We start from the raw sequence: 15,180 nt of genomic DNA on the forward strand, positions 1-15,180 counted from the left end.
GATGAATTCCAAAGCTTTGCATCTCTCATCAGCTCTCCGATTGTAAGGGAATATAAGATACTGTGATCAGTTGGGCTGTGTTAATACATCCCTTTATTAAGTTTAAAGACAGTCATGGAAAAGGAAAAGTTCCCAGTAACCAACTCAGTTCAAGTATTGTGCTAGGGAAAGGGGTAGTGGGAGTCTGCAAGTCGTCTCATGCTTCACTCTTGTAAAACTCAATGATTGTGTGTACAGCTATTTTGTTTGATTTGCAAGATTTCTGCGGGCATTTCTGTCTGCCATTTCTGTGTTTTACTGAGTTACTGAAATAAGTGCACCTGCTGTTATAGTAATTGTAAAGCAATTATGTTTGCGTTCCCAATAGTTGGCCAAAACAAAGGTGGCGATATATTAGTTAGCTCAGGTGCATTCTGCGTGAGCGATCATGTCTCTCCATCCATCACAGTCCCTGACCCTCCAAATTGTAGTTGTTGCCTCCCCTGTTTCTAACCGTGATGTTAATCCATCTATCATTCTCATTCTCGGTCAGACTCTGCTTTTCCTTCCAGCTTTCCAGTTGTAACTAAATGTTCTAATGTCTCTCTTCGCATGATGTGTCCAAAGAATTTTGATTGCTGTTTTCTGATTTTTTTATGTAATGTACGTTTTGTTTTTGTTCTCTGTAGAACTTCTTCATTGGTTATCCTGTCCGTATATGATATGCATAGCATTCTTCTGAGGAAGCTCATATCTGCTGCATCAATTCTTTTTTCCATTGTATTTGTGATGGTCTGTGACTCACAGCCGTACATCAATATAGGAAGAATGTAGCAGCTGAGAGTTCTAATGTGCATGTCAATTGCTATTTTCTTGTTCGTTAGGATGTTTCTCATTTCTGTAAATGCTGTTCTTGCCATTTCTATTCTTACTTTTATGTCTGTTTCACATTTGTCATCAGATGTTACCCATGATCCAAGGGACTTGAAGTTGTGAACTTGTTTCAGGATTTCATTTCCCAGTATGATCCTACAGTTTGGGATATAAGGTTAATTTGATATTACCATTACTTCAGTTTTCTTTTGTTTAAGGTTAGGCCAAGTCTTTCGCTCTCTGTGTTGATGGTAGGTACTCGTGTCTGTAAATTTACTTCACTGTATGTTATCAGTACTGTATCATCCACACAGCGGAGGTTGTTGATATTGAATCCTCCTATACTTATTCCAAGTAGGTCTTGTATGGGTCTCATGATGTTTTCACCGTACAAGGAGGTCAGGGCTGGTGATAGAACACACCCCTGTCAGACTCCTTGCTTTAATGGCTGATATTCACCAATCTTGTTCTCTTTCCGTATGGCTGCAACTTTGTAGCCAGTAGAGATTCCTGATTATTCTCAGATCTTTTCCATCAATATTAATATCTTTAAGCATTTTCATGATGACTTGGTAGTATATCATGATGACATAATATATTAATAGTAGTAGTGAAAAAGGATCTAGTGCTTTCCTGACATATATGATGTAGAAACTCTTCTTGGGCTTCCAGCCAGGTATAGGTATCGATTTTAATCAATTTTTCAATAACAAACTTTGCCAAATACTTCAGCGATGATGCCTGGGCACGTCTCATTTACACACCCATAATCCGTCCCTCCTGATTGGTTAGTCCTCATCCAATCAGGTTTCTGCTCTCCCACTTTGCTTACAATTGAATTCCAGTTCTTATTTAGAGTGAGACCTTTGTCTTAGTTAAAATTATTTTCCTCTGGTTTTATTTCAATGGCTTCCTATGCCAAGTGGTCCCAGAAGCCATTGGTGTGACACCATGGTTTTCTGCCTTCGAAGTCAATCCTTTGCTTCTGTGCTTCTTGATGCGGGTTTCCACTGTGTGTCCAGTTTGATGTATAACGGGGGACTAGGTAAAGACGAGTGAAATTCCAGAGAATATTGTAGTAAGAATTGTTATTACGATGTCTGCATAAAAATGATGCCATTAAGATGACTACTACAGCTGAGATTGAGATTCATTTATTTATCACATGTACATTGAAACATACAGTGAAATGCATCATTTGTATTAACAGCCAACACAATCTAAGGAGGTGCCTGGGGCAGAATGCAAGTGTTGTCACACATTCCAGCACCAACATAGCATGCCTGCGATGTTCAGCAAAACAACACAAGCAACAGCAATAACAAAACAGAACAACAATGACAACAAATAAAAACAGCAAAATAAGTCCCTTTCCTCCCTCCCACAGGCCTCCAAACCCAGCACAGGCCGACTCTGCCTTCAGCTTCCAGTATCAGAATGGCTTGGAGAGAATGTTTATTTTCCTGTCACATCCCATCAACTTTCTGAGCTGAACAGTGTGAAGAATTCAGTTGGAAGAGTGTACTCGTCAGCTTGAATGAATCTACATTTTCTCTTGTTACACTATGATAAAGTAGCAAAGTGCAACTCGTGACACGTTGTCATGTCAACAACCTCTCCCAGTGTCACCAAAACAAAAGAACTGTCCATTGACTTCAGGAAGTGGGGGTGTGTTGCAGATGCTTCTGTTTATATCTGTGGAGGCCAAGTCATTTTGAGTCTATATAAAATGAAGGTTGATAGGTTCTTGTATTTAGTAAGAGTGTCAAAGGTTATGGGGACAGGCAGGGTAATGGGGTTGAGAAGGTAATCAGTAATGACAGAATGGTGGCGCAGGCTCAATGGGCGGAATGGCCTAATTCTAATGTCTTATATCTTCAATGCTGAGGTTAAGAAAGTTGAGAACTTCAAGTTCCCAGGAGTTAATATCACTAACCGTCCACCCTGGTGTAATCACATTAACATCACAGCCAAGAAAGCTCACCAGTGTCTCAACATCCTCAGGGGGCTAAAGAAATTTCCCATCTGATCCTCATCAATTTTTATCAATGTATCAAGATTTGGTTTGGTAACTGCTCTGCCCCTGACTCCAAGAAACTACAGAGAGTTATAGATATACCTCTGCACATTACTGAAACTAGCCTGCCCTCCATGGTTTCTGTCTTTACTTCTCTCTGCTTCAGGAAAGCAGCCAACACAAAGACTCTAACCACCCTGCACATTCTTTCTTCTCTTCTCTCCTATCAGGCAGAAGTTCAAAAAGGCTGAAAGCACACACCAACTGGCTCATGGATAGCTTCTGTCCTATTGTTCATGCATTGAGTGGTTCCCTAGAATGACGAAATGGACTCGGACCTCAAATCAACCTCATTATGACCTTGTGCTGTATTGTTTACCTGTGCTGCACTTTGCTCTGAACTCTCGTCCTGTTTTACCTTGTACTACCTCAGCATACAGCCGTAATAAAGTGACCAGTATGAAAAGTGTTCAGGCCCTCAGTACATGTGACAATAGTAAACCAACTAACTAAAGGGATTGGAGAACCTCACAGTAAGAGTGGCTCTGTATCTGATGAAGAGAGGCCAAGGATTTGTGGCATTGTTGGAGAGAGATTTGGAGGTTGATATATTTTGTGTCTTGGAATGTTCCCAGGTGATTATTCCCTCAGTGGCCACTCCTGTACCTAATAAAGTGGCCACTGAGCGTTTGTTCATGGTTTTCTGCTGCTGTAGCCCATCCACTTTAAGGTACAAAGTGTTATGTGTTCAGAGATATTCTGTGCACCATTGCTGTGCAGTATTGTGTGGTTATTTAAGTTACTGTTCTGCGTTCAAGATACTCTTTTGCACACCACTGTTGTAACACATGGTGACTGACTGTTTATTAACTACAGAGTGTTCAACACCATCGTACCCTCACTTCTAATCAACAAGCTCCAAAAACTGGGCCTCTGTACCTCCCTCAGCAATGGGAGCCTTGACTTCCTCATCAAGAGACCACAGTCTGTGCTGATCGAAAATAACATCTCTTCCTCGCTGTCAATCAACAATCATTGGTGCCTCTCAGGGATGCATGCTTAGTCCACCGCTCTACCCTCTCTGCATTTATGACTATGTGGTTAGAACAGCTCAAATGCCATCTATAAATTTGCCAGTGTCACAACTATGTCAGTAGAATTTCTGCTGGTGATGAGGAGGTGTACAGGAGCGAGATAACTTCACTGAGTGCTGTCAAAACGAGAACCTTGCACTCAACATTAAAGTTCAAAGTAAAATTTATTATACATACATGTCACTGCATACAACACTGTGATTCTTTTTCTGTGGGTAAACAGGATCAATGGACAACAAACTGTGCAAATGCAGATATAAATAAATAACGAGCATGAAATGACAAGGAAAAGAGTCCTTAAGTGAGTGTAACTATTCCCTTTTATTCAAGAGCCTGATGGTTGAGGGGTAGTAACTGTTCTTGAACCTGGTGGTGTGAGTCCTGAGGCTCTTGTCCTCCTACCTGATGGCCTGGGTGGTGAGGATCTCTGATGATGGATGCTGCTTTTCTATAGCAAAGTTTCAAGTAGATGTGCTCAATGGTCGGGAGCATTTTATTCATGATGTACTGGGCTGAATCCACTACCTTTTGTAAGATATTTCACTTAAAGGCATTGGCGTTCCATACCAGGCCATAATTCAGCCAGTTTTCGCACTTTCCACCACACACACTGCTGGAAGTTTGTCAAGGTTTTTGACGACATGCCGTATCTCCACAGACTCCTCAGGAAGTAAAGGTACTGTTGTGCTTTATTTGCAATAATATTTATATGATGTGTCCAGGACAGGTCCTCTGAGATAGTGAAATCCAGGAATTTAAAGTTACTGATCCTCTTGACCTCTGATCCTCCAATGATTACTGGCTTATGGACCTTTGGTTTCCCTCTCCTGAAATCTACAATCAGTTTCCAGGTCTTGTTGATGACATTGAGAGGTTGTTATTAAACTACTCAGCAAAATTTTCAATCTCCCTCCTGAATGCTGATTAATCTTTCCCTTTGATACAATCCACAACAGTGGTGTCATCAGCAAACCTGTATATGGTGTTGGAGCTGTGCTTAGCCACAGTCATAGGTGTAAACTAAGTAAAGCAGAGGGATAAGCACACTTCCCTGTGGTGGTGCTGTGCTGATGGAGATTGTGGAGGAGCTGTTTTTGCCAGTCTGAACTAACTGGGACCTGCAAATGAGGAAATCTGGGATCCAATTGCACAACGGGGCATTGAGGCCCAGGTCTGGAATTTACTTATTAGTTTTGAGGGAATTATATTGAAAGCAATTGATAAAGAGCATCCTGATGTGTGAAGCTTTGCTGTCCAGATGTTTCAGGGTTATGTGAAGAGCCAGTGAGGTGGCATCTGCTGTACACCTGTTGCTTTTGTAGGCAAATCAATAAGACCAAGGAATTGGCTGTGGACTTAAAGGGAACACACACCAATCCTAACTGAAGGCTCAGAAGTGGAAGGGGTGAGCAGTTTTAAGTTCCTGGGTGTTAACATCTCTGAGGATCTATCCTGGGCTGAACAGATTGATACAATTACGAATAAGGCATGAGAGTGGCTATATTTCATGAGGAGTTTGAGAAGAATTGGCATGTTGCCAAAGACTCTTGCAAATTTCTACACATGTAGCCTGGAGTGCATTCTAACTGGCTGCATCATTATCTGGTATGAAGAGGCCACTGCACAGGATGGGGAAAAGCTGCAGTAAGTTGTAAACTCAGCCAGCTACCTCATGGTCACTAACCTCCCATGCATCCAGGCATTCAAAAAGCAATGTCTCAAAAAGGCAGCATACATCAATGAGGACCCCCAACACCAGGGCATGCCCTCTTCTCATTGCTACAATCAAAGAGGAAGTACAGGAGCTTGAAGGCACTCAACATTTCAAGAACAGCTTCTTCCACTCTGCCATCAGATTTCTGAATGGACAATTAACCCATGAACACTACCTCAGTATGTTTTTCCTTTTGTTCTGCCCCATCATTTAATTTAATGTTTCATAAATAGTGATTGTGATTTATAGTTTTTATTACTATGTATTGCTGCAGAACAACAAATTTCACAACATATGTTGGTGATATTAAATCTGATCCTGTCAGCTTTGGCCATTTTGGCCATTCTCTGCTGACTTCTCTCATGAGCAAGACTCAAAGAACTGCTGCTCACTTGATTTTTTTTTGTACCGTTCTCAGAGAACTCTAGATTGTGTTGTGTGAAAACCCCAGGTTATTGGCAGTTTCTGAGAATCTCAAACCACTCTCTCTGGCACCAACAATCATTCCACAGTCAAATTCACTTAGACCATATTTCTTCCCCATTCTGATGTTTGGTCTGAACAACAACTGACTTCTGGACCATGTCTGCATGATTGGCTGATTAGATACTTGCATTAACAAGCAGGTGTACAGGTGTACCTCATAAGTGGCTACTGAGTGTTGACTAGATCATACTGGGTACAGTAGTTCACTGAAAACCGTAGTGATTAATAGCCACTGCAGTGTGTTATTGATGATGGAGGCACCATGGTAATGTGATACTATTGGAGTTTGGAGTTCAGTTCCGGTGTCCTCTGTAAAACATTTGTATGTTCTCCCCGTGACCATGTGTGTTTCCTCTGGGAACTCTGATTTCCTTCCACAGTCCAAAGAGGTACCGGTTAGTAGGTTAATTGGTCAATGTAAGTAGTTCTGCAATTAGGCTAGGATCAAATCAGTGGCTTGCTGGGTGGTGTGACCCCATGGGCTAGAATAACCTATTCTGTGCTCCATCTCCCAATAAATAATATCTAAAAAAAAACTAATTGTTAAGCAGCAAACGCACAATTTTCATTTAACTGGTGTCTTCATTTGTGGTGCCCACTCCCCACACAACATGAGATGTGCTTTGGTTTCTGGGTAGGTCTGATTTCAATTTTCACATTATTGGTGCACATTCACAGTATGGTCTCTGCAAATTTAACTGTGGAATGAATGTTGGTGCCAGAGAGAGTAGTTTGAGATTCTCAGAAACTGCCAATATCCTGGGGTTTTCACACAACACAATCTAGAGTTCTCTGAGAACGGTACAAAAAAAAAATCAAGAGAGCAGCAGTTCTTTGAGTCTTGCTCATGAGAGAAGTCAGCAGAGAATGGCCAAAATGGTTCAAGCTGACAGGATCAGGTTTAATATCACTGACATATGTTGTGAAATTTGTTGTTCTGCAGCAATACATAGTAATAAAAACTATAAATCACAATCACTATTTATGAAAAATAAATTAAATGATGGGGCAGAACAAGAGGAAAAACATACTGAGGTAGTGTTCATTTGTTGTTTTGTAGCAGCAGTACAATGCAATATATAATAAAAACTATAAATTACAATCACTATTTATGAAAAAATAAATTAACTAAAGTCCAGAATAAAGTTTCTATGTTCTTTTTGAACTGAATATTCAGAAAATCAGCTTTGACTGAACTTTGTGGCTCAAGTTTATTGTAAAGTTATCGTGTGGCATAGTCCAGCTGCAATGATACTACAAGGTCATAAGACATAAGAGCAGATAAGGCCATTCAGGCCATTGAGTCTGCTAAGGCAATCCATCACTTGTTAATTATTATCCCTCTTAACCCCATTCTCCTGCTGTCTCCCTGTAACTGGATCCATTGGGTTGTTTGTCATCTATATCAATTATCTGGATAACTGGATCAGCAAATTTGCAGTTGACACCAAGATCGGGGATGTAGTGGACAGTGAGGAAGACTATCATGGCTTGCAAAGGGATCTGCATCAGCTGGAAAAACGTGCAAAGGGGCTTTAATGTGGGCAGGTGTGAGGTGTTGCACTTCAGTAGGATCATCCAGGGTAGGCCTTACACAGTGAACGGTAGAGCTCTGAGGAGTGTAGTAGAAGAAAGGGATCTGGGAATACAGGTCCATAATTCACTGAAAGTGGCGTCACAGGTAGATAGGGTCATAAAGAAAGCTTCGGCACATTGGCCTTCATAAATCAATGTACTGAATACAGCAGTTGGGATGTTAATGTTGAAGTTGAATAAGATGTTGTTGAGGCCTGTTTTGGAGTATTGTGTGCACTTTTGGTCACCTACCTACAGAAAAGATGCAATTAAGATCAAAAGAGTACAGAGAAAACTTACAAGGATTTACAAGGACTTTTGAGGACCTGAGTTAAAGGGAAAGATTGAATATGTTAGGGCTTTGTTCCCTCAAGCGTAGGAGAGTGAGGGAAGATTTTATAGAGGTATACAAAATTATGAGGGGTATAATCAAATCAGATTTAATATCACTGGCATATGTTGTGAAATTTGTTGTTTTATGGTAGCAGTACATTGCAAGACATAAAAACTGTAAATTACAGTAAGAAGTAAATATTTAAAAAAAATTAAATCCAATAAGTAGTGCAAAAAGAGAGCAAATAATAGTGAGGTGGCATTCATGGGCCCATTGTCCATTCAGAAATCTGTTGGCAGAGGGGAAGAAGCTGTTCCTGAAATGTCAGGTGTTGGCCTTCAGGCTCCTGTATCTTCTCCTTGATGGTAGCAATTAAAAGGGGCATGTCTGAGGTGAAGGGGGTCCTTAACAATGGGTGCTTTTGTTGATATTTTAATAAGATATTGTTATCTTATTACTAATTTAACTTCGTCTAGTATATTTATAACCTATTTAATATAATAATATGTTATTATTTTATATATGAAATTTAATAAAAAAAATTGAAAAAGAAAAAAAAACAATGGGTGCTGTCTTTTCGAAGCATCACCTTTTGAAAATGTCCTGGATGCTGTTGAGGATGGAGCCCATGATGGAGCTGACGGAGTTTATAACTTTTTGCAGCTTTTTCCCATCCTTAGCAGTGACCTCTCCATACCAGTTGGTGATGCAACCAGTTAGACTGCTCTCCAAGGTACATCTGTAGAAATTGCAAGTGTCTTTAATGATATACCTATTCTTCTCAAACCCCTAATGAAGTATAGCTGCTGTCATGCCTTCTTTGTAATTGGGTCAATATGTTGGGCCTAAGATAGACCCTCAGAGATTTTGACACCTAGGAACTTGAAACTGTCTGGTGTGCGTTCCCTTGATTTCCCCTTCCTGAAGTCCACAATCAATTCCTTTATCTCACTGATGTGGAGTGCAAGGTCGTTGCCACAACACCACTCGATCAGCAAATCTATCTCAATCCTATAAACCTCTTTGTCACCATCTGAGATTCTGCCAACAGTATCTGTGTCATCAGCAAGTTTATAGATGGCATTTGAGCTGTGCCTAGCTGCAGGATCATGGGTGTAGAGAGAGTAGAGCAGTGGGTTAAACGTGAGTTCTTGAAGTGTGCTAGCATCCATTGTCAGTGGGGGGAGATTTTATTTCTGTCCCAGTGAGGAAGTCAAGGATCCAGTTGCAGAGGGAGGTACAGAGGCCCAGGCTTTGGAACTTTTTGATTACAGCTGAGGGTGGGATTGTGTTAGCCAATAAACAGCAGCCTAGTGTAAGTATTATTATTGTCCACGTGATCCAAGGCTGCATGGACACCAAGTGAGACTGCATTCGCTGTTGACCTATTGTGGCAGTAGGCAGACTGTAGTGAGTTCAGGTCCTTGGTTTGGCAGGAGTTGATTCTAGCCATGACCAAGCTCCCAAAATGCTCTGTCACTGTAGAAGTGAGTGCCACAGTGTGATAGCTCACCCTACACTTTTTGGGCACTAGGGGAAATGCAAGCAGGTTTTTCCCACTGAGGTTGGATGAGACAACACCAAGAGGTCATGGGTTAAGGACAAAAGGTGAGATGTTTAAGGGGAACGAGGGGAAACTTCACTTAGAGGGTAGTGCGAGTGTGGAATGAGCTGCCAATGTAAGTGGTGGATGGGGCTTTGATTTCGACATTTAGGAGAAATTTGGATAGGTACGAGGATAGTAGGGGTATGGTGGGCTGTGATCTGGGTGCAGGTAGATGGGACTAGGTCGATAGGCTGAAGGACCTGTTTCTGTTCTGTAGAATGTTTCTGTTCTGTGACTGTGACACATTCTGGAAATGTCTCCAAATTTCACAGACAATGAATATTTTTGAAGTGCTGTAAATACCTCTGTTGTAGACAAGTGTAGCATTCAACCTAAACCCAGAAATTCCACTCCACACTCATCAGTGCTAGGACCAATCAGTTAGTAGTATTTTAGCAATCGCTGTAGAAGGAACGTTCAAGTGTCTACCTGAAGTACACATTTCAGTAACATTGTGCACGGGTCCAACTGCATTTGTAGAACTGAGGAGATACCAGCACTAATCTAATGTTTATTGTGGGGAGAAGCCAGAAGCAATGTGACCCAAATCAATAAATTTAGGCAATGCTAGTGAATAAACAGCTGGATGTCTTAATTTAACGTTCTATTTAAGCAGCTATTTAAGCGTTCTATTTAATTCAGAGTCAGGTTAGGTTTTTGTCATCTACTCCAGGATGCAATGAAATTCCTTGCCTGTGTAAGGGACCCCTAAACATTACTAAATGAAAACTGAGCACTAGTGTATTCGAACAGTTCATATACTGGTGAATTATAGTCAAAAGTGATGACATTCTGCAAAATATTCATTAAAAAACTGATGTTTAATATTATAAAACTCGAAGCTCTTTGAAGCATGTCTTGTCTTTCCCTTCATGGTTCAGTAATATTTAATTGCACTACTAATTGGAAGAAAGTGAAGTTGTTTTATAACCTGATGGCATTTTAAATTAATCTTAACAGGATGAATATTTATCAAATTAATCATAAGTCAACACAAGCGATGCCATTTATCAATAACATTGGACATTTCTATTTATATTAATGAGCAAGCAATATTTAAGTCAAATGCAAATTTCTGACTAGCCCCTGTACTGTATTGCCGCCTGTTACAGAAAGAATTCGGAGTCGGTGTGTGAATGTGGTGTGTAGTCTGACAGCATCTGATTGCCTTGAAAGTTTTTCTTGTGTTCACAAAACCCTGTTGGACCATGGTAATGCATAATATTACAAACCTGGTTCACTGGTTTATTGGTGAGACTGACTGCATGGCCTCGGTTGAGTGGGGACTACAACCAAGGCAGTGTCGCATGTCGCAGCTGCCGAGAGGACGAGGGCAGGCCTGTCCTGTGGGTGTTGCTCTGCAGTGTTCGATTGGTGGAAACAAGATAAATTGTGTGCGTGCATTCATCTGCAGACTGTGGAGGGCTTGTTCTTTGCCGACTGCATTCATGCTTCAGCAATCTACAGGATTGCTGTCGGATGATGGGGAGGATGTAGAAACTCCTTACAGAGGACACCAGATTTGAACTGTGAACTCCGAAGTCCTAAACTGTAACAGCCAAGAGCTAATCACTATGCTTCCCTTAGCCAGTACTTTTAGCTGCAACAAATTGTCTTCCCTTCCTTACTGCAGTTATCGTGCAAGGTTCAATAGGCTAGAAATTTATTCCCTGGAGTGTAGGAGAATGTGGGGAGATTTGATAGGCGTATACAAAATTATTGTGGGTTACAGATAGGGCAAATGCAAGCATGTTTTTCCCTCTGAGGCTGAGTGAGACTACTACTAGAGGCTATAGGTTAAGGTGCGAGGTAAAATGTTTAAGACCATAAGACATAGGAGCAGAATTAGACCATTTGGCCCATCGAGTCTGCTCCACCATTCCATCATGACTGATCCTTTCTCCACACCTGAACCCAGGTTCCCGGCCTTCTCCCTGTAACCTTTGATGCCATGTCCAATGAAGAACCTATCATTCTCTGCCTTAAATACACCCAACGACCTGGCCTCCACAGCTGCCTGTGACAACAAATTCCACAAATTCACCACCCTCTAGCTAAAGAAATTTCTCTGTTTGAAATGGGCACCCCTCTATTCTGAGGCTATGCCCTTTTGTTCTGGGCTCCCCCACAATCTGAAACATCCTTTTCATGTCCACTCTGTCTAGGCCTTTCAACATTCAAAAATTATAGTGAGATCCCCCTCATCCTTCTAACTTCCAGCAAGTATAGACCCAGCGTCATCAAACGTTTCTTGTGTGATAACCCTTTCTGTCTCGGAAGCATCTCCTTCCAATTTACTTTGACCAACTCCACTCTCATACCACTGTGATTTCCTTTACTTCACTGAAATACTGCTACATCAGTCTTTATTTTCTCCATATCAAATTAGAAGTTGAACTCAATTATATTGTGATCACTGCCTCCTAAGGTTCTCTTACCTTAAGCTTTCCAATCACCTTTGGTTTATTACATAACACCCAATCCAGTATAGCTGATCCCCTCATAGACTCAACAACAAACTACTCTAAAAAACCATCTTGCAGGCATTCAACAAACCCACTGTTTTGAGATCCATTACTGACCTAAATTTCCCAATCGATCTGCATGTTAAAAACTCCCAAGACTATTATAACATTACCTTTTTGACACACCTTTTCTTCTTCCCATTGTAATTTCTGGTCCACATCTAAGCTACTGTTGGGAGGCATGTATATAACCGCCATCAGGGTCCTTTTACTCTTGCAGTTTCTTAACTCAACCCACAAGGATCCAACATCTTCCAATCCTCCGTAACATCTGCTAATTTGATGCCATTCTTTACCAGCAGAGCCATGTCATCCCCTATGATTAACTTCCAATCCCTCAGAAACCATGGACATTCAGCTCCCAACCGCTGCCATCCTCAGCCACGATTCAGTGATGGCCACAACATCATACCCAACAATCTGTAGTAGTGCATCAAGATCATCCACTTTATTTCTTATACTCCATGCATTGAGATATAACACTTTGAGTTCTGTATTTGCTATCCTTTTTGATTCTGCATCCCTCATGAACTGATACTCACCTTGCTAGCTGCAATTTTGTCTTATCATCTGCCTGCCCTTCCTGACAGTCTGACTGCACACTATCTTTGTTTTTTTTGTCATCCATTTTATCCTGAGTCCCTTCACTCTGGGTCCCATGTCCCTGTCAAATTAGTTTAAACGTTCCCCAACAGCTCTAACAGACTTGCCCATGAAAATATTGTTACCCCTCAGGTTCAGGTTCAACCCATCCCTTTAGTACAGGTCCTACCTCCCCAAGAAGAGATCTGAATGATTCAAGAATCAGAAGCCCTGCCCCCTGCATTAGCTACTGAGCCACACCTTAATCTGCCAAATCATCCTGTTTCTGCCCTCACTGGTGTGTGGCACAGGCAGCTACCCAGAAATTACTACCCTAGAGATCCTGCTTCTCAGCTTTCTGCCAAGCTCTCTATATTCTCTTTTCAGGACCTCTTTGCTTTTCCTTGCTATGTCATTGATACCAATATGTTCTAAGACATCTGGCTGCTCTCCCTCCCTCCCCAAGATGCTGTGCATGTGATCTGAGACATCTTTGACCCTGGCACCTGGGAGGCAACATACCATTTGGGTGTCCTGTTCTTGTCCACAGAATCCCCTGTTTGTTTCCCTGACTAATAAATCCCCTATCATTACCACTCCCCTCTTCTCCCTCTTTAACTTCTGCACCAGTCTCATCCGTGTCAGGATGATAAGTACCCCAGGCTACTGTGGGAGGTGAGGGAGGAGATTGTTGAACCTCTGGCAATGACCTTTACATTATCAATGGGGACAGGAGAGGTTCCGGAGGATTAAAGGATTGCAGATATTGTTCCCTTATTCAAGAAAGGGAGTAGAGATAGCCTAAGAAACTATGAACCAGTGAGTCTTAATTCAGTGGTTGGTAAGTTGATGGAAAAGATCCTGAGAGGCAGGATTTATGAACATTCGGAGAGGCATAATATGATTAGGAATAGTCAGCATGGCTTTGTGAAAGGTCGGTTGTGCCTTAAGAGCCTGATTGAATTTTTTGTAATCTTGCATTGATATTTCATATTGAAGTGAGAGGGAAGAAGCAGTCATTACATTGTGACATAAGTCTGACAGAAATGTGAGTTTAGTCTGAGCAGCTGAATCCCAAACATCTCCTTCCATTTGTCAATTCAATGAATGACTACTACAAATATAATTTTACTTTCAAGTTGAATATAGCTAGAAACACTAGTAACAAGTTAAACCAAACAGTTATTGAGAGTTTGAAGCTGCCTGCTTTGAAAAGAAAAGAACATCAGTTTGTTTATCTTTGATATGTTGCCCGATTCATTAGCAGAGGGTTCTTGTCAAGAATGAGTCATAATCTGACAGATGCTTCTGCAGGGAAGACCGGAGATCATCTGTGTCTCCTGGGAAAGGTGGAAAAGTTTGAAAAGAGTGTGATAATTATCTCACCACGGTAGCGCAACACCATTATCTCTTGGGGCGTCAGAGTTCGGAGTTCAATTCTGAGCCATCTGTAAGGAATCTGTACTTCCTCCTTGTGAAAGCGTGGGATTCCTCCGGGTGCTCCAGTTTCCTACAACAGACCAGCTTGTAGGTTAATAGGTCATAGTAAATTATCCTGAGATTAGGATAGGGTTGCATCAGGGGTTGATGAAGCCACCCTCAGTGTGAAAGAACAAGATCTTATATTTTGTCTGAATAGTCTCTGCTGGTGTGAATATTGATTTCTCCTTCTGGTTAAAAAAAATAAATTCCCTCTCCTTCCCCTTATTTGTAATAATGAGCAGGTATGTCTAATAAAGTAACCACCGAGTGTAATATCACAAACACGAGGAAATCTGAGCGTAATATGAAGTTTCCTTTGAAGTTCTCTTTTAAGGTATCCAATTATTTCTTTTATTTACTTTCTGCAGGAGAACCAAGAACTTGGATCAAGTAAAATCGATCACCTGTTGGCAAGCACAGGGATGTACCAGTTGAACATCCTGCTAAAGAGTGGCCATAACCTGGCAGTACGAGATCGGGGAGGTAAGAAATGGAAGCATCTTTGCACCATCTGGAAAGAGCAGGATTTCCCGCTGGCCAACCATTTTAATTGCTATCTCCATTCCCATTCTGGCATGTTGGTCCATGGCCTCCTCTACTGCCATGATGAGCCCACTCTCAGATTGGAAGAGCAACATCTCATAGTCCATCTGGGTAGCCTCCAACCTGATGGCATGAACAATGATTTCTCTAACTTATTCCCCCCTCCTTTCCTCTTCTTCAGTACTCCACTTTGTCCCCTACTTACCTCTTCTCTGCTCCTCACATGCCTATCATCTCCTCCTAGTGTCCCTCCACCTTCCCTTTCTCCTTTGGTTCACTCCTCTCTCCTATCAGATTCCTTCTTCTCTAGCCCCTTACCTTTTCCACCTATCAACTTCTAGGTTCTTACTACATCTCCCCTCCCCACCCA

General features: G+C 41.4%; 1 protein-coding gene across 1 annotated transcript in view; it reads left to right on the top strand.

Moving 5' to 3' along the window:
• Positions 1–15,180, top strand: part of LOC132393891 (multiple C2 and transmembrane domain-containing protein 1-like) — a 600,107-nt gene that overhangs the window by 107,158 nt on the left and 477,769 nt on the right. The window contains exon 3 of the mRNA XM_059969303.1: positions 14,636–14,750. Within this exon, the coding sequence (XP_059825286.1) occupies positions 14,636–14,750 (115 nt within the window). The remainder of the gene's footprint in view (positions 1–14,635; positions 14,751–15,180) is intronic.

Source organism: Hypanus sabinus, chromosome 5 (assembly GCF_030144855.1).
Source record: "Hypanus sabinus isolate sHypSab1 chromosome 5, sHypSab1.hap1, whole genome shotgun sequence".
NCBI lineage: Eukaryota > Metazoa > Chordata > Chondrichthyes > Myliobatiformes > Dasyatidae > Hypanus > Hypanus sabinus.